The sequence below is a fragment of the Paramisgurnus dabryanus genome, chromosome 22 (assembly GCF_030506205.2).
Source record: "Paramisgurnus dabryanus chromosome 22, PD_genome_1.1, whole genome shotgun sequence".
NCBI lineage: Eukaryota > Metazoa > Chordata > Actinopteri > Cypriniformes > Cobitidae > Paramisgurnus > Paramisgurnus dabryanus.
Window position 1 is genome coordinate 4720541 of NC_133358.1, and position 25149 is coordinate 4745689.

Consider the following 25149-nt stretch of genomic DNA (forward strand, 5'->3'; position numbering starts at 1 on the left):
GTGAACTCTTCAGTGCACCGTGAATGCGTATAGATAAATCAGTGCACAGAACGCGCCATGAATGTGTACAGATATGATTGATGAACATGGGCACCCAACGTTTTTTTTTATAATTAAAAACCATATTGTGCATACAGGTGAACTAATCGGCGCACCTTTAATGCAACAAACCTCAGTAGTGCGCGAGGCAGGGATGTCGAAGCTGTAAACTGACAACGTGGACGGCGGGGACCAGCCGGCCGTGTCACAATTGTCAAATGAGAAACCTCTAAGACCATGCCCATGCTCTAAGACAAGTGAGCATAATTGTCACGGGAGGTGATAACGTCAACGATCCATAAATAACCTGTATTGACAGGTGCTCTAGTGAGTGATCTGTGACGCAGATGAACAGCTTATCATCTGATGTACGTCAGACGTATCTGTCATACAGGACCTTGGACAGTTCCAGAGCGCTGTGCCTCGGGCACCGTCCGCATCTGAGAAATGACAGGCTTATGAATAAAGTGAATGGCCAGCCGTAAAAGCATGGTTCGCTGTTACCGCCGCCGTCCGCATCTGAGAGATGACAGGCTTGTGAATTAAATGAATGGTCGGTCGTAAAAGCGTGGTTATCACAGCCACATAGATATAGGTAGGGGAGAGAGCCGCCGTGCCTCTGTAGTGAGGAGAAAAGTGTTCCACCCACGATTCGCGGGGGGTTTAGACTTTCAATGTCACTAGACAGAATGAATCAGACTTTGCATAAGGACGCCTCGTGAAAGGGGTCCTAGCAGCTTGTGTCAATGTGTCATAAGGCACGTAATGTAGGTTGTGTCCCACGGATGCCATCTCCGCACGCCCATCGTAATGGGGTTAATATTTTGAATCTTGGTAGTTTAAGCATGAGATGCGTATCACTCTGATTGAACATAGCTTATAAAGCGATGCAATGAGTTTATAAAGGAGATGACTCGTCAGCTTGTTCAGGGGGCGAGATCTCAGTCTGGTTCGGTAAATAATGAAACCACAGTAGTTTGCCCGACCGCATTATCACAATATCCCCTAAATCATCCCCTTAATGTACCGTATTCGCAGTACAAGGTGATTGATATGAAACAAACGGCGTTCCACGCGCCGAAGGCTGATTGCCGTCGTAAAGCGTGTTCAACCCACAGCAGATGCTGGGCTAGCTCGTAACGACAGCACTTCATGCAGCCGTGTATAACTTAAGCATAAGCGTCCCGGCCGTCAGCTCGGGGCGGGACCTTTGCTTAGTCAAACTGAAGTGGACTTATGAACAGAATGCCACGGTATTCAGCTTTCTGAGGCTCGTTAGAGGGGTACGTGTGCCCGTCTTAAACGAGATGCCGCGCGCGTCTGACTGTGCGCGCGCTTTGAGCTTTGAAACTTATTGTGGCGGGTAGCAAGCTCACTTGAGGTTGATATTACCCTTAATATCTCCGAGTATTGGAGCGGAGGTGTGAGCGTCTTCGGATCCGCTAATATAAATTAGCTATATGGCCGAAAAATGTCATAAACCGCTTGGCTGTAAGCCTTTGAGTGGTCGTCCGGAGAGGGCGCGATTCAAACGCTTGGAGCCATGCAAAAGTCTGAGGCTGTCGTCTCTCTAGGAAGAGAGAATAACAGCCGTAAGACCGTGCTCGTTTGCGCCATCAGCATCGTAGCGGAGAAACTGAGGTGGGCTGCGAGCGAATTTGGCAGAAAGGTGTTAGAGACACTGTACAGTCGTGGGGTGTCAATACACAGTATATGGCCAAACCGGGGTTTTTTCGGCAAGCGTCGATAGAATTATGGACAGCGGGCCGTGTGTGCGTATTACTGATTGCTTGTCAGTAAGGCGATAAAGTGTTTAGAGACACCGTACAACCGTGGGTGTCAATACACAGTATAGTAAGCACGGAAATTACTCTTTTTAGAGGAATTAAATACCGTTCGCCACTATAGTGAGGTCGCATAACCGACAGTATTACACAGTATGTTTGGATAAACAGCACACAGAAAACATTTCAGGGCAGTCCAGCCGAGGCGCGACTTAACCCTTTCTCCCAGACAGTTTCGTTCTCTGTTGATGCAGCTGTGCTGCGGAGACCAGAGCTCAGCCGTTCAGGTGCACAAGCCTCAGTAGTGACGGTGACCGAACGGCTCACGGAGCAGAGCAGTATGTCTAGGTGGTTTAATGTCAGACTGAACCCATCGCTGAGAGGAAGTCTGCCGTGAGGCCTGCGGTTTTGCCGTTTATTAAAAGGGCAGAAAAACCGGGTATATAAGAATGTACCAATATTCAGTGCACTGATATAGGACGGGACTGAATAAAGGGAGGTATTCGGGCCTCAGTATATTATAAACAAATCCGTTCTGCCTCTGATTCCGTCTAAACCGGGCAGACGAATAGTAAGCTATCCGAAGTGAGACAGGCTCAGGCCAGTAAAGCTCTATAATAAGTGTTTTAGCGCTCCAATAGAGGCGTGTCCGCCTTATCGAGCAAACGAATGAGATCGTGCCGCTCCAGGAGGGGAGGGGCATGAAGCTCTCTTATAATGAGTGTTCTTGGTGCTCCAATAGCGGCGAATCCGCCCTATCGAGCAGATGAATGAGATCGTGCCGCTCCAGGAGGGGAGGGGCAAGAAGCTCTGTAATCGTTGAACACTAGACAGCTGCATTTAGAGGCAGCGAGCCGTAATACCGCGTGCTAACTAAGCCGTTAAGAGACCTCATCACTGTGGGGAAAGGAGCGAGGGACTCCGCGAGCGTGGGGCACGAGTGGCTGTGCTATGACAGAGAACAGGGGCAGACCGCATGCATCCAGTTATATGGTTCCCCGCTTGTTCATCTCAACAAGAGAGGAACGGCAGAGGGGAGCAGCAACACAGACAGAACAGCCATGCGACGTATGAACAGTATCACCCGATGCACTCGGGGGATTAATATATGTGCCAGAGATCTCGCCACTGAATGTGAGAGGAGCGAAGGGACTCTGTAAGCATGAACGGTTGCGGTGTGACAGAACACAGGGGGGGTTAGTCCGTGTGTGCTTGTCTATGCATCCATCTAGTCTCATGGCTCGCCGTGTGTTCATCCCGGCGAGAGAGGAACAGCAGGGGGAGCACGAAACATGGATAAGACAACCAAAGCATATAAGCGCGTTCCCGGCGTGGGAGGTGCCAGACCGGTAACGCGCTCAGAGGAAATTCATAGCAGAGAGGCTCACTGAGCCGCTGTGCTGGACGCTATTACAACAGCGCCTGCTCTTTTAGCTTATAGCTTTATATTAAAAATATTGATCTTACCGGGCGGCCGCAGGGGAGACCTCGTCAGGCATGTGTCCGCTGCACAGGGCTCGTACCACGGCAAGCGAAGGCTTTCTTCGGTTCTTGGCCGGAAAGCGGCAGGGGAGATGCTAGACCTGGACTCTGCTATCTTCGGTTCTCAGCCGGAAAATGGCAGGGGAAGACGCTAGGCCTGGACTCCGGTGCAGGGCTTTTGTCAACGGCGAGGTAAGGCTTCTTCTTTTTCTTCGGAGCAGCGAGAGGTTCGCGCTGAAGGAGAAAATAATGAGCTCCTGACGATTGAACCGCGCTTATATAAGGACGTGTGCATCCCGCGTGCGGGTTCAAACGTCATTGGTCTGTACTTTGTACAGACGTTAACCAATAGGCTTCAGTCACGGAGTAAACAGGAGTTTCCACCATAGCGTCAGCTAACTGACGCAATGCGAAGTGAACCGTATTGATAGGGGACCACTATTTTCTGTTACAAACTTTCACATAGCATCTTTAGGTTATAATAACATTACAAATTCAAATCCATTGTTTGGTTTTCAAAGATGTATTATAAAAAGTGATACATTTTTTTCCGGCAAAATGCAATAAATCTATTGAATCAATATATACATGTGCATTCATCTTTGCCATGTTATATTCGTTTAGTTGACTAGTGGTATGCACTGATTAAAGATGAATGGCATTAATCAAAACACCTACTTTTTCATATGAAGAACACTGTCATTGCTGCTATCATCCTTTTGACAGCGATAAGCTGTTAAATGTTTTGCTCCTGCTCGATTTTCGTTGATTTCGAGTAAAATAATGGAATGTTTTTCATAAGATCCCCTGGGGTCAATGTGTTAGCTTGATGCTGTCGTGTTAGAACAAGAACAGCTGGCATTTTTCTGTCGCCCGAGTGGCTTACCTTTCTTCCCCGCCACAGAAAACCACCACAGGTTTATCAATGCCATCAAAAGTATTATTTTGTTTGTTTGTTGATCACGAAGTACAAAGTACAGTAGATGAGGGAAACTAGGATTCTGTGTGTATTCAACACGCCGCCATTATTGTTTACAATGCGTGGAATGGTGCGCTGTGATTTGTTGAGCGGATTTATTGCGCGGATTTATTGCGTGGCTTTATTGCGCGGATTTATTGCATTCTGCAGAGAAGGAGGACAGGCGTTTATTGCATTTTGGGAAAAAAGATGAAAGAATAACTTTGTGTAAAATTAAGAATTTACTTTTTAATACTGACCTGATACAATACTGATTTTGGTGGTAACTATTTAAAAAAATTGTGTTATCACATTTTGGAACCAAACTCTTCATAGTAAATACTAATTTATGATTTCGGAGATGATCCTTTACACAATTTCACAGGGATGGTTTGATGCTGACAAATGTAAACGGCGATGATAGCCAAATTAAAACACACCACAACATTCTGGTCAGTTTAGTACCTGTCAAATTAAAACATAGAGTGATTTTAATTGATAAGATTATGTTTGTTAGGGATTTACAAGAGGAACCCAAGTGCAGACGGTGGTGGGGATGCACACAAACTCTTTATTCAAACAAACAGAAAATAAAGCCCACGAGGGGGCAAAATAACAAACAAGATACTAGACAGAGGGAGATAAGCCTAAACAAGACTAGACCTAAAACACACTTAACACTAAGCAGGGAGACACTAAACAGTGAACTAGACTAATACAATAAACACCATACTCACAAGTATTCTGAACAAAGCACAAGCACAGGACAATGAATACAAGAGGATTAAATAGGGGAGCAAATCAAGGGGGGAACAGGTGATATAAATCAAACAATAATGAGGAGAGGATGACAAGGGAGCGGGGTAAAAGTGACGAGACACGGGAAAAACGTGGTCTGATACAATAATACTAAGACCACGCTTTCCCACATAAAACATTGTACTGTCAGAACCCTGCCATACTGGACTAAATATTAAAACAAGACAAGGTTCCAGCAGGATCCTGACAGTACCCTCCCCTCAAGGGACGCCACCTGGCGACCCTCAAGGAGGGGCTGCAGCGGCCGGCTGCGCAGACGGCATGGGCAAATTACTATTGTAGTTTTCAAATATGTGATTAGCTATCACAAAGGCGCTCTCTGTTTATATTTCTTAACACGCTGCCTTTGAAGTGTGTCCGAAAGCATTTCTCTGACAACAAGTCACTGCCTTGAGTTTTTAGACGCAGCTGTAGATTTACCTGGTCGTATTGCAAAACGTTCAGGTTGTTATAAGATCCCTTTGCTCTGTTATTGAGTCCTTTTGGTAATAAATGTTTGAGGGTATATTTTTCTTTAACACACAGTACTGGTTGTTTTCTATAGCAGGTAATATTATACAGTATCAACTGCTATTGATTGATACCGTGTGTAACAGAACTCAAATGTTGTGTTTGTGTTTGATTATGTGTTTCACATTACATCACATCGGGTTTTCCTGTTATTAATCTTCCTTAGAGAGCTGCACAGAGTCTTAACAAGATTGTGATTCACCACTTTATGGTCATTTGGGAATCGGAAATTTCAGCTGGCTGAGAGAGCGAGAGAAACAGAGAGAAAGACAGTTACAGCAGGTCAGGCAGACCAAGCAGTGAGAGATGAGGTCCATTCTAAAAACTAGATAGCGGTGAGAGTGAATATCACTCCTCACTTCTGAGATGTCTCTGAAAGCATGCAGTTTTTCTTCTAATGGCAAATAAAAAATGAAGGTGTGATCTTGTTTGCTAGTTAAATTGTGTTTTTAGACTTGGAGGCCACAGTGATTTTTAGCAAATGGCTTTTGATGCCCTTCCAGGCTCCTCCATTGGGTATTGCCAGGCAATTGCAAGATGCCAGACGTCTCAGAGCTATGCTTTCAGAGCTAAGAGAGCACAGCAGGAATGCATTTAGAGCTGTGCAGGCTGGGGAATTAGGGGGTTCTCCTCTGTTTCTTTGCTCTTTCTTTTTCTTACTCAAGCTCTGATGCTGGTCGATGATGAATTCGAAATCAGTTTCTGTGATGTGTGAAATTCCGGTATTATGTTTCACGCAGACAGATAGTCGAAGCTTGTTTTGTTCCATATAAGCAACAGCCGGTGGGGAAAAGCACAAACACACAGAACACGCAGAAGGTCTACCATTTGGCCTGTCACTTGTCACAGAAATCTGTCCTTTGAGAATGGGTTTAATGGCCACACGAAGCACAAAACTCATGTTAAAGCAACAATTCACTTAGTATACAGCTGAGACGATGTATAATTGGTCTAATAACAGTTGCTCTTAGGTGAGGTTTTGTGAAGCTGGATTTGGAGTCATCTCCCTGATGTCTTTCATACTTGCATTGTTTCTTTTCATTAAAGAAAGTGTTTTAAATTAAGAGTCACTCACTGGCGGTGTTCAGACGGGAATACTAGAGTACTGAATACTGTGCAGTTTATTTTTTATAATGCTGACCAGTTATCTTTACAGAATTACGGATATTGACCTTAACATGTCAACCCTTTTTGTCTAATAAGACATATTACTTCTTGTTCATTACTTAGTTGTTCTATGCATGTAATATGCTCAACATAACCATTTGCACTACAATTTCTTTGACAAGACTCAACAACAAATGGCAAACGTAGTGAGCTTAACACTTCCCCGCCAGCATTTTTTTAAAAAGTTGCCAGCCAGCGCCAGCATTTTTCATGATTTTCACAAAAGTTTAATGCCTTCCAGAAAATGTTCTTCTTTAAATATATAAACAAACAATATATCAGATGAAAGAACAGAAAAAAAAATGTTTCATCCTACCTTCATTAGCTCTCTTGTAATCACCCCTAAAACATGGGTAGGTTTCTTCAAAAACACCCAATTTTGAGCAAAAAGCTGAGATAATTTCATTTTAGCGAAGCACTTTTGATAGAGATCAGATGCAGAGCGATCTTTGAAACATACACGGAGTTCTTTCTCTTTCACGTGAGGCGCTACTTCCGGGTTGTATAAGTTGCGGAAGTGCGCCACCTGATGGATAATAGCGGTATTGCGGAAAGACGGAAAATCTCGTCATTGGCGGGGAAGCGTTTTCTCTTAATTGACGAGATATCTCGTCAATGGCGGTGAAAGAGTTAAACATGGGCTACGTCTGAAAGCACAAAAAATTCCAAGGCAGGAAGGAATCAAGGGATGTCTTAATCCAATGTTAGGTTTACTTCCTGTCTCCAGAGATACCTCCATGTCCTGTCCCACAATTCTATGCGTTGGCGTGCACTTAGAATGTGATTGGTCGAGCCTAAAATGGCGGCCCAGGAAGCGCTGGAGCACAAATTTAGGGTAAATAAAGTTATATTTTCAATTTGTACTTGTTTTGATTGAATTTCTAGCGAGAAATTACTATTGTAGTTTTCAAATATGTGATAAGTTATCACAAAGGCGCTCTCTGTTTATATTTCAAACAGAATTCCGTAATGCTGTCTATGCCTGTTTGAATTTTCTCGGAGCTGCCTTCATGCCTACGAAGTCATTGCTTCATGAGGCAGCGAGGAAACAAGTCAGCTGCCTAAGCTTTCGGATGCAGCCATGGAGTTAATCAGGGAGAATGGCTGCATGTGAAGATGATTGCAGATGAGGAGCATGTGCGGGAGAGCGAAGGATTTGGATTCTGGGAGTTGGATTCTATAGGGAGATGATGGGGAAAACAAAGGGAAACAGGCAGGCAGACAGACTAAGTGCATGGAAGCTTTGGCAACTTTTCTTTGGACATTTTGGCAAAATTACTAGAGATGTAACTAGAAACATTGTTAATGATTTAAGATGTAGGTGTCGCTGTGGTCCTGAGCTACTCATTTGAAAAGTTTAAAATTAGTATGTTTTTCTGTGGTATACTAATAAGTATGTAGAGACCAATGCAGACAGAATCGTGAGTAGTGTTTGGTAGGTGGCTGCTGTAATGAGCTTTGAATTATTAAACTTACGTTTAGGACCTTATTTAAATCAGTATTGGCATTGAGTGTTGGAATTTGGGTATCATGAAAACTGTGTAATAAAAACAGACTGAAATTTGTTATTGTGGTATGTCAGGCTATTTGTAGTCAAATTACGAGCTATTCTTTTCTTTTCAACTTCAGATTCATCACCAGCACCCCACTGTGTCTTTTGAAAGATCCTGAAAGTACAAATCTAATTATGTTTGGATGCGCACAGTGTCTAACAAAGTGGATGGCGACTAGCAATGTAACATTTATAAAGCGATGCAGTCGATTGATGACCTCTACAAACATTCTGTGATTTTAAGATGTTCAGATGTTGTTAAAGCGTAACTAAACCCCTGGTCAGAGCCTGACTCCACCCACTGCAATATTTGAAAAATGCAGAAAAAGTGGGCAGATCCCAACGGAGATAGGGGGGGACGAACTAAGTGTGTGGTGAGATCGTAACAAGGGCGTGGTGAGCTTGAACCTGCTTACGTCACGAGTCATTTCTTGGACCCAACATCCAATAGGAAAATTCAACTGCAGTAGCCACCGTTCAACCTCAAGAGGGCAGCACTCAGACGTTTTTACACCATATATTGTAGTATTGAAACACTTTATATCCAAATGTCAAAAAATGTACTAAAATCAATGAACAGCACTAATAAAGCATCATTCTTACAGATCATTAACTAAAAAAAGTTGGTTTGGAGTTTAGTTACTCTTTAACCACTATCTGACCCAGCAGACTAGGTGGATGAGTTGTTGTGTTGCTGTCTTTGCTCAGTTTTTGCCCTTGCCAATCACATGCCAGCAAAATAAAATCAGATTTGTTCCTGCTGATAAAACCTTTCGAGAGCAGTAGGGGAACGTGTGCCATCTCACTTTTTAACCTCACACATCTCGCTGAATGGGATGGAGGAACACTACACTGATCCCTCTGCTCTTTCACGAGCCCAAACCGTAAAGCACATTAAAGAGAAGAGCGCTCAGCAGGTGTTGAGCTGATAATATTCTGCTTAAGAATGTATTATAGCTACCTGCTGTGCCATGTGTTTGTGTACAGTATTGTATTATCAAGTGCTGTGATGAAAGCCGTTAAGAATTCCAGCATCTGTTACTTGGACATTTCATAATTTGTTGTAAACTACTGTAGTAGTGTATTATAGTATTGAATATAATAAAGTATAGTACAGTATTTACTACAATTTACAATAGTCCTATACCTATAGTATTTACTGTAGTATGATTGCTGTTATACAGTATGCAACAATTTACTACAGTTTACTATAGTACATACTATAGCTCAAACCATCATTTTGGCGTTTAATAACGACTGTCTGGATTAACTTAAGACATGCAATGAAGAATAGCCAAAAAGGTTGGCCTAGTTATTTATGTGACTGACCTTATATCATATGCGTTTGTAGGAGTTTCCCTTTCAGATGCAGAAAGTATGATTTATTTGCGCCACTATTTCACACTGAAAAAAGCTTGTCTTAAACCATTTTGAGCTTGAAATTGCTGCAATTGTTGCTGCTATACGACATCCCAAAGATCAGAGAGCGTATGTGTAAGGATTCTTGTCTTGTGTTGTTCATATCTTTTATTTTGAAATTGTTCATTGCCATGTTTGTCTCCCATGTGTCATGTTTTTATTGGTCCTCTGTCCGTATATATAGCTCTAATGTTGCCATTGTCTTTGGTTGGTTATTCTTTGTTGTACGGGTTGTTTCAGGTTCGTGGTCACTGGTCATGCCACGGATTATGCTTTATGTTTGAATTAAACAAAGGTTTTTTATTTGCAAATAGATCCAGTTATACCTCATGTTAGGATGTTACAGTAGTGATGGGAAAATGAAGCCTCGAATGAAGCACCTAAACTTCCCCTGATTGTTTTCGAACAAAGCTTCGAGAGTATTGAAAACAGTGCAATCTGTTGGTTAGTTAAAAATATAGCAAGCGCTTCTTGAACAAGCACAGTAGAATGAAGCAACCAGCTGATGAAATTCAGATACATTTTTATGTTATGTGTACAAATACAGCTAATATTGCAAAATGTGTGTGAAAAGTCAATATAATAAATTAATTTAAAGTGTGGCAATAAGTTTCAGTATGGGTTAATATTCATATGATTTAATACTGTATTGTACAGAGTAATATTCACACGCACATAATAACACGCGCACACAAGTATATGTAGGGGAGAGCGAGACACAACCTAACACTTTTGTGTGCTGTCTCAATCCATCAACATATTTTTGAGTTTGATGAATTATATTTTTACGCAAGCAACACACATCTCTGCTACAAATGAACATTTGAAGTTTGTTTCTAGTACTTAACATTCTTGGACAATTACAGAAGTGCAAACGTTACAACTTACCCCATAGGTGGGGTTAATTGTAACAGGCAGGGGGTTAGTTGTAACACTTGCTAAAAATAAGTTTGCAGGCAAATATTTCAATACTATTTTGTCTATATACTTGAAGTTCATCTATATGTCATGGTGATCCGTGTCATGTTTTGTGTCTGTTCTATATTGTCATCACCTGGACACTTGTTAATTATCACATCATTCATTCCACCTGTGTGTCATTAGTCTTTGTGTATTTATACCAGTGTTTGTGTCACACTCATTGCCGGATCATTGTCATTGCTACCCCGTCTGTTCCCTGTATTGGATGTTCCTGTGTTATCCCTCGTGTTTGATCATTAAATGTTATTTATTTTGGAACCTTGCGTTTGCGTCCTGTCTCTCCAACCCAGTCGTGACAGAATGATCCGGCCAAACTGGATGCAGCAGGTTCACGGAGGGCGGCTCCCCCAGGAGTTTCGTCGAGGGGGAGTAGTGACATCAGGGTTCATTCCCCATCAGCCCCGATGTCTCTTGGGGACCACCGTGAGCGATCGCTGGCTCCTGCGAGCATGCGGGAGGAGGATCGGCCCAGGCGATCCCCCAACGGTTGAGTCGTCGTCGACGGTCCCTCGGAGGACCACCATCCTGCTCGCAGGGGGATCCGGAACGGACCACGCCCGATCATTTCCGTGGGATGGCTACCGAGAGAGGGTCTCCGTTTCCGCGAGGGGATGGGAGATGACTTCCGGGGGCAGCTGATCGTTGGCGATTCCCAGGAGGGGGGTAATTCGTCTGCCTCTGTTCTTGGAGCGATCGCTCCGGTTCTGGCTGGCCGGTTCAGCTGCCGGCTTCGCCAGGGTCCCCAAGCCCTCCACCCCTCCCTTGGACTCTCGCTACCAGACTTTGTTTTTGTTTTGTGTTTATGTGAGTGTCTGGTAGCTACTCGTAGAGGGAGGTGTTATGTCACGTTGATCCGTGTCATGTTTTGTGTCTGTTCTATATTGTCATCACCTGGACACTTGTTAATTATCACATCATTCATTCCACCTGTGTGTCATTAGTCTTTGTGTATTTATACCAGTGTTTGTGTCACACTCATTGCCGGATCATTGTCATTGCTACCCCGTCTGTTCCCTGTATTGGATGTTCCTGTGTTCACTGTGTTATCCCTCATGTTTGATCATTAAATGTTATTTATTTTGGAACCTTGCGTTTGCGTCCTGTCTCTCCAACCCAGTCGTGACAGTATATACTTGTTCATCAATAACTCTCTGGAAAACATTATACATTTCCAATAATTTGCAGGAGATCGTCTTTTGGCAGCGTGAAAAACAAAACGCTTAATCCTGTCTAACAATGTAAACAGTCCATGTTACAACTAAATTGCATGTAAAACTACATTGCAGCCATATCACCCTGTAGCCCAAGACAGCTTGCCCACTGAAGCTAAGCAGGGCTGAGCCTGGTCAGTACTTGGATGGGAGACCACCTGGGAAAACCAGGTTGCTGCTGGTAGAGGTGTTAGTGAGACCAGCAGGGGGTGCTCACCCTGTGGTCTGTGTGGGTCCTAACATCCCAGTATAGTGACGGGGACACTATACTGTCAAAATGCACCGTCCTTCGGATGAGACGTTAAACCGAGGTCCTGACTCTCTGTGGTCATTAAAAATCCCAGGATGTCCTTCGAAAAAGAGTAGGGGTGTGCCCCGGCATCCTGGCCAAAACTTGCCCATTGGCCTACGAATCATCCCCATATCTACTAATTGGCTATATCACTCTGTCTCCTCTCCACTGATAAGCTGGTGTGTGGTGGGCGTTCTGGCGCAATATGGCTGCCGTCGCATCATCCAGGTGGATGCTGCACATTGGTGGTGGTTGAGGAGATTCCCCCGTTCATATGTAAAGCGCTTTGAGTACTGAGAAAAGCGCTATATAAATGTAAGGAATTATTATTATTATTAACCCCACTTTAGTTTTTGCCCCGCACACCCCTACATCTAATACACAGTATTATGTGGGACTAAAATGTGAATAAGGCAAATAACTCATAAAAAGCTTATGGGATTTAAACGTTCTGACATGCGAATCGAAGCACGCACATGATTGGGGAGAAAGTGAAGTTTGTTTGTCATTGTCACATGATTTCTACCTTAACAACACAAGCTTTCAAATTGAGACTTCATCTGGCACGTCCATTTTAAATGTAACATTACTACGTTATAGCATGGTACAAGGGAGAGGATTTTTTTTTTTTTGTAATGCCAGAGGAATTTGTCAAGCCATGATATTTTCTTAGAGGAGTCACTAGGAGAAATCAAACAATACGAGGTGTTTCAAAACTTCTTGTAAATCTTGATTTTTTTGTCCTCCAGTTTTTTTGGTGAACAATGTTTTCGTTCATATCCTGCATTTTCAACTGCGATGTCCATGGTGCTGAAGTCAAGCACATTAGGCATTAGTAAATCAACCGCAACTGAGGAGCATCGGCTCTGCCTTAAGTATTTGTGAACCTGCACTAATTCGCTCTGCTCAAAGTAGATTGTGATAGTCATTATATGGAAATGAGCTATTGCACCTTTTATTTAATTTTGGAAATTACCTGCAGATATTTCCACTACATCTCCATTTTTTTTTTGGAATTGCACTCTCACGCTGATTTGACCCACTTAGTAAATCTGTCGTAAAGTGACATGTTTATCCACATGTTTTATCTGGTGAAGAGTTATTTGCTATGGCAGCAAGGTGCTGTCTGACCAGCATGTAAAGCAACTTTGCTACATGTAGGATGTTTACAGTAGAAAGGATTTATACACTGTACTCCAGGGCAAAGCGAAATATAGAGATAAACAGAAATAGAGATCAATGATGTCTTGCTTACTTTGTACTAACTGATTTAATCATCAACTTAAATAAAAAACTTTTTAATCTATTATTTAGCATTGTGAAATGTTTACACTTAAGCAAATTTATCGACTGAGTATTTTTAAAGAAGCTAATAGTATCTGTCCATGGATGTGCTGTTTTAGGCTGAGAGTAATTTAAAACTAAGACTTGTAGATACTTTGGCTTTGACATTGGTGATTTATCAATGGAATCACAAAGGTCTTGTAGACAGGAAAGATACAAAAAGATAAGGTTAATCTTGAGATTCAATGCAATACAAATTGTAAGTCTTGGGATGAAATGTTAGATTAGCAATGCAAATGTTCTGTTTAACACAGTTCTACTTTGTCCTGAATCTCAATTAAAGAAAATTATAGATTGTTATTGATTCAACCTAAGCTAAGTAGACTTGGTTAATATTTTCAAGGCTGGTTTGCCAACAATAAGTGAACAGTTTGAAGCTGTATTCTTGTCAGAGAAACATGATTTTATAAATGATTGTCCATGACCATGATGAAGGGTTATTCATGTCCATCTCAAGCTCTTTACAAACTAGAACTCAAGCTTTTTCAAAGCACCTGTGCAGTATTCACGTATCTATAAAGCACCCAGCATTATAATTGATTACCGCAATGTTTCAAAACCACAAAATGGCTTATGTATTCTCCTGGCATTCTACCTCCTGTCTCTGTTTCAATTGTTTTTCTGAGCTGCACTGAGGCTGTAGTGTCTTTTCAAGTGAGTTTTTTTTTCATTTGGCATTGCAAGCCGTAGTTTCCTCCAATGAAAGCTGAAGTACTCTTCTTCTCTCTGTTGTTATCAACAGATCTGTATTCATTTCACACCTGACAAAACACTTGTGTTTCATTTCTTTCTGTATCCTTTCTCTTTGTGCACACAACATGCCGACAGTTTATTATCTGTGTGTGTGCTTCTGTGTGTGCTAGTTGTATTGTGTTGTATGAAGGCAGGCACTTAATGATGGTCAGCATGAGTTTGTATTGTTTTGAGTTGTTGGAAAAATATAAAAAGATGATTATAGTGTTGTGGACAGCAGGCATTATTAGTCATTATAGCTCTCCTGTCTGAAAAGCATTGCAGTGTTTAAATGGCAGGATGAGGGCTTGTGGTGTTCATGATGAGGCCTGTGACAGGTTAGTGAGGTTTTCTGTTTGTTGACCGTAATGCTATAATGGCACACATGATTATATGATAATGATGGCTTGAGATGGATGTCATAGATCTGGGTTGTCCCTGTCACATCCATTTCTCTATCTGTCTGTCATGCATTTGCATGCCTGGTTCAAAGATGAATCATGTTGGATTACACGCCACAAACATCACCAAACAGTAGGAATGCGCCACACTACTTTGTGCCAATACCAATATTCAATTACTTAGAATGACAACCAGTACCGATAGTTTTGCATTTAATTCTTTATTTCAAAGTATTATGTTGTGAAATACTAAAAGTACAGTGCATACAAACTGCAATTTTGTTGACATTGTCACCCAAATCAAAAAAATCACTGATGTGTTTTTCCCTCCGTTAAGTGGCCAGGATATAATGGATATCTTGGGGTTTTGCATAGAGATTTGGAGACAGCCGCCTCCACAAAATTTTGACAGATGTCTTTGACACAAGCAACACAAGCAATCATTGCACTCTGTGAATTGTCATTTGTAACTGTAGTTGCGGCATTACGGCACTGTGATTTTGTTATTAGCACAGTGAGGCGCTGACTAAACTTTACAAGAAGAGCTACAATTTAAGCAATTTCCTCATAAGAGCAATATTAGGAGCTATATTAGCTATATTTTGTGGTTGTTGTGCAGTTAAAATGCTGCAGGCACCAGATAATTATTACAGTATTGTTCCTGCATTAAATTGTTTGGTGGTTTAACATTGCAATCACGTTCGCTCTCTCACACAACACGATCAGTAATTACTTGAAAACGAATGATTCTTTTAAACCGATTCATTTTAATGAACAGTGAAACAATTCACTCACCAAGTGAATCAATCACAGCTGAGTGAATCAATTGGATATCAGTGAATGAAGTGCAGAAAGGAGGATGTAAACAAGCTATTCTCCACATTTAAAAGTCTCATTAGTAAAGCAAATAATGCAAATTATTAATGAATTGTTGAAGTTAATGCTTAGTTCGTTATCTTCAAAATCATTTAGTTTTGACTGGCATGAGGTAATACCTTCATATTAAAACCAATAATAGAAGCCATAGCTGCTAGATTAATTCAATGTGGCGATGGTAGATCTAAAATAGTTAAAAAGAGATGAACTATTATTTACTGTAATGTACAGACTTCATAGGATTATTAAATATTATAATATAACACTATAATTATTAAATCAAGCAAAGGATTAGGATCTTAACAGTACTGTTTATTATATTAAGCAATGAAGGCAGTAAAAATAGTAAAGGGGAGAAAAGGATGACAGCATAAGTGATAGATGATGCTATGACTGTGTGCATCAGCTGTCACCAAAGAATGTAAAACACTGCAAATTACTGTCAATTAAATGCTTTTATTTCATTATAAAGTGTGTTGTTGAGACCTACGGTACATGTGCATGTGTGCATCAGGTTACCAGAACCTCCACTCATTTTAAAAAGAAAAAAACTGATTCTGCCCTGATAATTGGCTGTTTTTAAACAATTGGCAGATGGTGGATAGCAGAAAAAATGATCTGCCCATACCTGATTACAGGATGATACATGATTACAGGTGCATCTTTAAAGGGACCATTTAAAATGTCCGCCAAAAAAAAATCAATTCATACTCCACACTCCAAACAGATGGGGGCAGTATACCTCCAGAAAGTGAGTTGGTCTATTTTAATTTAGCATCTGCTAATTTAGCAGCATATATCAAGTTTGATTTACATTAGCAACTAAGTAAGTTATCATTAGTCACAAATAAAACATTCGGTCTCATTAAAATTGCAAGGTTTTCCGCTACGTTTCGTGCGTCCATTTGGTGTTCATTATCATCGAAGACATTTCAAGCTTCTTACCTAATGTTACATTTTAGCATCAGCTTGGTAGATAACGGGTGAAAACCGGATCGGATCCGTGGGTAGAGCTTACTATTAAACGCTAACAGCTAAGGATGCGCGATAATTTGCATGCGATAGTCATTGCGCTTCTCGTCAGTGAAGCCGGTTTCTTGATTAAAAGTGAATCGCCATCAGCTGCTTTCAGATGGAGCCACATTTACTGCACAAAGCTGTAGTTCATGTACAAGCTGAGCATAGGTTATCGCAATGCCTATTATAAGTGAACTTCTAGCGAATTACTAACAGCATCTTACTTACCAATCGAAAAGAAATGTTGTCATTTCGGAGTCGAACCTCATTTCTTTCATGCCCATTAGTTGTCTCCAGCGATGAAAAGCAGTGCCAGTATTTACTCTGGTTCGGTTCCTTTATTTATCAGATTTTATGTGTGATTCTGAGCGCGTTTTTTCCTTGCAGCGAATGGTTTTGGTTGTGGTAAATGTCTCTCGCTTCAGCCATTCTTCCGCTCTCTTCCCTAAACTGAAATGCGTCCGAAAACCCTATTGCAAGGCAGGAAGGCATCAAGGCATGTCCGAACCCATGGCTGTCCGAATTGCATTTCTCTGAGCTGCCTTCATGCCTCTTAAGTCAACAAGTCAGCTGCCTTAGTTTTCGGACGCAGCGGTAGTAGAGGGCTGTACTCAAACACATACGACTTATTAGTGTATTGCAGTTTGGCTGGCGGTTATGTACGTGGCCCGCATACCGCCTCCCATGGTCGAAACTGGTATTACGACACCTGCCGGGCTGTAGCTAGTAATTTAGCATGCTAATTCAGATTGATATCTCTGCAGCACTATACCTTGTCATTTTTTAATGACATCTTTGCCCTTATTTCTATAGCTCATTTTTTAAATCTTTTACCTCAGTTATTACAAATGGCCCCTTTAATAAACAGGATTATAAAATACATTAACTCTTTCACCGCCAGCGTTTTAAAAAAAAGTTGCCAGCCAGCGCCAGCGTTTTTCATGATTTTCACCAAAGTTTAATGCCTTCCAGAAAATGTTCTTCTTTAAATATATAAACATACAATATACCAAATGAAAGAACAGACCCTCTGCTTTCAAACAAAAAAAAACGTTTCATCCTACCTTTAGTGGTTCTTTTGCAATCAGCTTTTGAATATGGTTTCTGCAAAAACACCACATTTTGAGCAAAAAGCAGAGATAATTCCATTTTTGTGACGGACTTTTCATAGAGATCCCATTCAGAGCGATCTTTAAAACAGACACGGACATGCAGCAGCTTGCCATAGCGCAATACTTCCGGGTTTAAAAAGTTGCGGAAGGGCGCCACCTGGTGGATAATAGCGGTATTGTGGAAAGACGGAAAATCTCGTCATTGGCGGGGAAGCGATTTCTCTTAATTGACGAGATATCTCGTCAATGGCGGGGAAAGAGTTAAGACCCCCTAAAAAAACCCCAAAAAAAACATTTAACTTGGATATAACAGTCAGATATGATTCCGAAAACAAAAACAAAGTGGAAGATATAATTGTGCTTCAAGGAGTTTCGTCAAGCTGTTTTAAGTTCCTTAAACAAAACTCTGAATACCTTTCAATGATTCGATCCCCTGAGTGTTATAAATGTTTAGCAAATAAAGCAACGTGAAGCTCTCATTTTAGTATCCCAGGATCTTGTAAACAGACCCGCGTATTGTTTACCAGCAGACTGATAAAGAATCTGCACCCTGATTTCCAGAAATTGTATAGCAGCCAGCTAGATTACAGCTTATGATTTTGGCAAGCACTTTCCATTTTTGTGTGAATATGAATCTGGCAGTTTAGTGTAGAGTCTTGTGTGTGCATGGTCAGGCATTGATTAGGCTAATAACAATCTCTTAATGTGTTTCATGTCATTGTTAAGCAGCAGATCATCGGGGGACTAATGTTCTTATCTTAATCATTTTCATTCAGAAGGCATATGGGGCTGGACAGGGAGAAAGGTGCTGTTGGTGGTTAGCTTTGTTAATGCTTTGTCTCTATTCACGCGTGGCTGTCTGCAAATATACAAGGAGAAAAAGAGTCTGCCCATGTGAACCGTGAGAGAGAGATAGTGTTTAGGGAAGGAAAAAAGGAGAGAGATGGAGAAAGAGACTTTAATGAGTCCTTGTAATGGGCGTCCCAGTAAACAGGCTCTGGCTACTGTTATCTCCAGGCTAATGATGTCTGCAGCGCTATTCAATTAGGACAGGAACAAGGTCACTAACAGCTCAGGCCTTAAAGAGTTTAATGCTGCCCCCACTGCTAGACTTCCACTCCATTAGTCTGAGTTGAGTCCAATAAAAACGTCAGCCACAGGAACACAGGGCTCTATTTGCATATATTCTGCTGTAAACTTCAGCGGCTTCTGTCTCCTGACAGTCGTTTCATTTTGTTGTTTCATGTATTTTTATGCTGTCTGTATGAGGCATGAGATATAATCCTCTCTGCTTCTTAAATTAGTATGCAGGTCTGATTTATTACAGCAAGTTTGCTGTCTGTAATTCACACTTGCACTTCTTTTTGATTCATATCAAGTTTGAAAAAGTTTGCACCTGTCACACTTAGATCTATGTTTTTTTTATGTGGGGGATGCTCCATTCCTTTATCCATTTTGTTTTGTTTAGAGTCACTTACGAAACATTTAGCAAGAGAAGTGGCTGTGTTTTAAACCGGGCTCACACTGCAGGATTTTTCGCCTGAATTTACCCCAAATTTTTCCTTTCCGAGCAACTGGGAGAAAATCAGGTCCAGGATCTTGGTTTCGATGTTTGGCTCACATTATCATGTTATGTGTGACATTTACTGATCAAATTTTACACCTCCTGAAGTGGCTGCAAGCATGTTTGATATTAAGGACTTTTAACTCTTTCGCCGCCAGCATTTTTCATGATTTTCACAAAAGTTTAATGCCTTCCAGAAAATTCTCCTTTTTAAATATATAAACATACAATATATGAAATAAAAGAACAGACCCTCTGCTTTCAAACAAAACAATTCGTTTCATCCTACCTTCATGTGTTCTGTTTTTATCACCTCTCAAATATGTGTAGGTTTCATCAAAAACACAAAATTTTGAGCAAAAAGCTGAGATAATTCAATTTTTGTGAAGGACTTTTGATAGAGATCAGATGCATAGCGATCTTTAAAACATACACGGACATACAGCTGTTTGCCCTAGGGCAATAGGGCAATATGTTGTGGAAGAGCGCCACCTGGTGGATAACTTGTCAATGGCGGGGAAAGAGTTAATCAGGATGATCATGTAAGTACTTTCGCAATAGTCAATGAGAGGCAACGGTTTATGACAGACCTTTTGAAGCGACCTCGAAACAACCTGCGTTTACCGGACTGTTTCTGTCTGGTACAGTGACGGCTACTGGTCTGTCAAAGAGGGGAAGCTCATTTTCAACATCATAAAATTGTCCATTTATTTAAAAGTAAATTCTGCCCTACATTCCTTTTCAGGAAAATGGTCTGTGACCCCGTCGTACCAACTAGTCGTCTTTTCCAGTGACTTGACCAGTGTCCTCTCAATGGCCAGCAGTACATTTTATTTGTCACAGCACTTCCAGACAGCCAGCTAACTTTGTCACACCAGGAGAGCTGAAAAGACCCTATGTTTTGCTCTAAATCAATCTTAGGTGTTGATAAGTTTTTCCTCGTAAGGAACACTTTCAAATGGCTTCACCAAAATCAGGTAGACAATATTAGCACTGTCTGCCATCGTGTGCAGTTTCACCCACGACGCTAGCCTAGCCTACTATATGAATGAATGAACCATCTAAAAAATTATATTAAACTCTGTAAAACTGAAACAAGGAATGTGGTGTATAATTGTGTGAAATGTCTGATGAAAATCAAGCAATTTCGCCAAGCAAATATCAAGAAATAGGTTGTAGCAGTTTTTATTTCGATTGTACTTGAGAAATCCGTGATGGGATTGAGCGCGAATAGCTTCAGCGATTCCCTATAGTACAAAATCAATGTCAGTCAAAAGGAGATGCAGCTGTTTAACATACCCTCCAACTATCACGCAGAAGCCCGGCGTCCAGGCCGGGAGAAGCTGAGCTTCCTTGGGCGGGACATAATCGCAGCATTTATCCAATGACCTTCTAGTTTCAAAGCGCTGAAAAAAACTGTTCAAAGCAGCCCCATTGAAGTCAATGGAAGCTGGGCTTCAACAGGGAAATGCACTGACTGTGACGCTACGGGAATGTAAGAAAAGGAGATCAAGTCAGCCGGCGTGCTGTATGTAACTGATTCTGAACGAACTCATCTTTGAGATGAACATTTTCTAATGCATTTTTAGTCATTAAAATGTTAATAAAATAGTACATATTTGACCATTCATTTTTTTTGACATTATAGGGGAAGCCAAGCTTCCCTTGTAGTCTTAAAGAAATCTCCACTGGTCTGGAAGAAAGCAAAGACACAGCTTGTGGAGAAGTGGCTTGTGGAAGTGTGGAAGCAACATGACTTTCTCAATAATGTTTCGTGTGAAAAAGTATCATTACCGTTGCCTCTAAAACAAGAGCTGAGAAGAAATCTTCAAGGTTTTTAACACATCGTAAGAAAGCTGCTAGCGCACTAGCTAGCAAATGTAAACATTTTAAATAATACATGTCTCAATCTCTATTGATTTACATCCGCTTCCCTGTGAGGTGAGGCACTTCATCTGGTATGAAAATCTTAATAATATCTTGTAGTGCGTGATGCACCAGGATTTTTAAATCTTGCCGTGTATGTTTAACTCTTTCCCCACCAATAGTCCCTTTCACACATACAGTTTTTACTGGTAATTTACTGGTAAATTGCAGTTAACGTCATGTGTAAACAGAACCTTTCCAGTAAATCAGTGCTCCCAATTTACCAGTAAGACAGGTTGTAAGATTACCAGTAATTTACCGGTAATGTGTGAAGGAAAAATATAGAATTAATGGCATTTAGAACGGACGACGTCAGACCGCGCTGACAGATCGGGCCAATCGTTTTTATACAGGTGACGCGTTTACCCCCGCACTGTTTACGGACGTTTCCACACACACGCTGCTTAGAAGTCGAGCACACCTGAACTTAACATCCACATTTCTTCAAAGTTGTTTAAAACAGCTTACCATCTATTTGCCAAATTGCCGACGTCCTTATCACACCCTCTATGAAACCTAATGTGCAAACGCAGGTTCCGTTTGACGCCGCCTAACGCAATGTTGTTTGGTCACGAGCAACTACGCGACCGTTTGCCACAGATGTGAAAACAACAAAATACGGACCAACGATATTAAGTCATAACCCGCCATTGTTTACAAATACGACAAGGAACTCGCCGGCCGGCCGCCACAGGAAACATCCGCTTTCTTTCCGAGTTTGCTGGTATTTTGATACTGATGTGTGAATGATGTCTTACTGGTAAAAAGACAGAATGTCACTGCATGTGTGAACAGAACATTTTTGTATTTACTGGTAAATTTATTCCGGTTAAATTCATTGTAATTTACCAGAATTACTGTGTGAAAGAGGCTATTGACATGTTATCTCGTCAATTTAGAGAAAATGCTTCCCTGCCAATAACAAGTTTTAACGGCAATCCATAAACCAAAAACCATAAAAAATCTGTGCATGTTTTTATCATCGTTCTGAATCTGATCTCCAACAAAAGTCCTTTACAAATAATTATTTCGCTGTGATGGTACAGTGAATAAGATACTGGCCTTTGGTGTGAGAGACCTGGGTTCGAAACCACTGTGACACACCATTTTGTCCCGGAGCAAGACACTTAACTGCTCCAGAGGCGTGCAACCTCTGACATATATAGCAATTGTAAGCCGCTTTGGATAAAAGCGTCAGCTAAATGAATAAATGTAAGACTTTTTTGCATTGCATGTTTATATATAGGGCTGGGTATCGATTCAGATGTTCCAGATCGATTCATTTTCGATTCACAAGCTATAGAATCGATTCGATTTCGATTCCCAATTCAATTTTCGATTCCAGTTCTCGGTTCGGTTTATACACTCGATTCTCGATTGAACTCAATGAATATAGATTTAATACAACTACTATATTAATAAAAAATAACAGTGAACATAAGTTTACAAGTGGGTAATTAATAAAAAGAAATTAAAAGCCACAACACTATCGTTGTCGTCTTGCTTGTGAAATCTAAAATGCTCCCATACCTTTTATGTGAAGGTGGCATCAACGTTGATGAAGCGCCTAAAACTGCCATTTTAAGCACTGAATGAAAGAATGACAGGCTCGCCTCTCGCTTCTTGTAACATTGCACAAGGCGTGACATCTAGTGAAGAAGACTAGTAATTAGAATAACATTAATATTACGTTCAATGTTTGCAGAAAAAATATGAAAAAAAAATCGATTCTGCTCTTTGAGAGTCGATTCTGAATCGACCACGTTCAAAGAAACGATTAATCGAACAATCGATTGTTTTGCCCAGCCCTATTTATATATTTAAAGAATACATTTTTCTTGAAGGAATTCAACTTTTGTGAAAATCATAAAAAATGCTGGCGCCGACAACTTCTTCCTAAAAACGCTGGCGGGAAATAGTTAAAATTTAAGAAAAAAAAAATCTATCAAGATTTTCCTTATGTGTGCTGCAACCAGATTTCATAATCAGCCAGGATCTTTTGAATCCTGTACTATTAGCCCGGCCTTAGACCAAACGATACAGCAGGGTTTCTTTCGAATTTGTACGAAATTGTGTTATTTGTGCATAATTTATCCGTATGAAACATGAACTAAATATAAATGATGTATGATTTGTACAGCCTTTAGAAATGAAAATGCCCTCAAGCTTTTCACATCTTGATTTTATTTAACCAATAAATCTTACAGCATTGCTGAAACTAAAACATTAAACAACAACTACACTAACGCCATGCTAAATGATTCTTTGGGTTTTACACAGCTGGTGACAGAATTAGTTTCAGGCCAACAGCCGTTTCCCAGGAGGCGCTGTTCACTGACACACAACTGTCCTTGACTAACCTCCCATTTGCATTCATAGACTCACATGCTTTCTCTTTCTGTCTCTTTCTGTAGGAGCTGGTGGGAAGTAACCCTTCGCAGAGGAACTGGAAGGGAATAGCGATCGCACTGCTTGTCATTCTGGTCATCTGCTCTCTGATCGTCACCTCCGTCATTCTGCTGACTCCAGGTACGCAGCCTGGGAACTAAGGGCCTGGGGCCATGAGCCTCGGGGCCACAATGCACACACAGAACAGACTGTTAAAATACCCGATTAGCACTGTAAACAAACCAATGCTTTTCAAGTGGTTTCTTACAGATGCACAAGCCTATCACAAAGACATCCTGTTATGTCAACACGTTCTGCCAAAAAACGTGCCTTGATAATTTTGCTTCAGAGTGAATTGCAATTAAGTGATACAAAAACACAATGATGCAACCTTGCACCAAGATAGACAGAAGACTTCAGAAGGCCTTTTATTAACACCAAATCTGATGGGAAAATATGTAAAATTATTCACACCAAAGCCAAATTTTTGATAAAAATATTTGAACTTTCTAAAAAAATGTTTTGCTATTCATTCAACCAAAACAATCATCCTAGCCTTTGAATATCAAAATTGCTTCACAGGCTCAAAGGAATTTCATGCCTCTCCCTACATTTCTGCATAACCTGAAATATGTTGCTCCTGCATCTTTCTGTTTGTCCACTAGTGGCACTGGAGGCACTTGTTTTTATAACTACTAAAAACGGCACAAATCTAATTAACAAAGATGAGCAGGTTTTAATTTGTCTATTTCATAACTTTTGAAAAAAACCCCGATCAACACGGAGAAAAAACACCTCTAGCGGACAATCCATCGAAAGATACAGCAATATACCTAGGTGCAATGTATTTTAGGTTATGCAGAAATGTAGGTAGAGGTACAATAAATGAGTCTGAGTTGCAAAATTGACATATCACATATCACCTCTTACAAGTCACATGTTTGATTTTAATATGACATTAGACTGTATAGGATACAAACAGTTATTGATAATTTGCAATTGCTGACTTGAGTCATAGCAGAGTTTTGGCGTTCCTGACTGGAAACAAAAAGTTTAGTGCCAATAGTCTTTCTGAAAAGCATGCTTTCTCTTAATCTTAATGAATGAGTAATCCTTGGAGCACAGGGCTAATAAGAGAAACTACAGCAAACAGAGACAGACTAGTGTGAGTAAAAACATACCTCTCTCTGTTAGTGATCTGTGTAAATTGAACCTGGAAAGAAAGAGACAGTGTTTTTATGAAGTATTATTAATGCAATTACATTCAGTTCAATTCTGTACAAGCTACATATTTTCAAGACGTTATATTGGCATTTTTTATATTATTAATTATATGTATAATTATATTTTTTGGCTTTTTCGGGGTGCTCTGATACGTTGACAAAGTACAATGTACAGACTGTATCTTCCTTTCAAAAATACTGATGACTCATCTTGCACAACACAGGCTTTTCCCGATAAAATGCATTTTAAAACTCATGGACAGAGAGCAATGGAATGGAAAAGAATGCTGAGGTCTCAAAATGCTTTTCAAAAGTAAAACTGACACACACTCTTAAAATGGCAGCAGTCCTG

The 25149-nt window shown here is 40.8% G+C and overlaps 1 protein-coding gene across 3 annotated transcripts in view; it reads left to right on the forward strand.

Moving 5' to 3' along the window:
- dpp6a (dipeptidyl-peptidase 6a) overlaps nt 1-25149 on the forward strand; it is a 413973-nt gene that overhangs the window by 261923 nt on the left and 126901 nt on the right. For all 3 annotated transcript variants that reach the window (XM_065294630.2, XM_065294632.2, XM_065294631.2), the window contains one exon: nt 23601-23715. In XM_065294630.2, coding sequence (XP_065150702.2) covers nt 23601-23715 — 115 coding nt within the window. The remainder of the gene's footprint in view (nt 1-23600; nt 23716-25149) is intronic.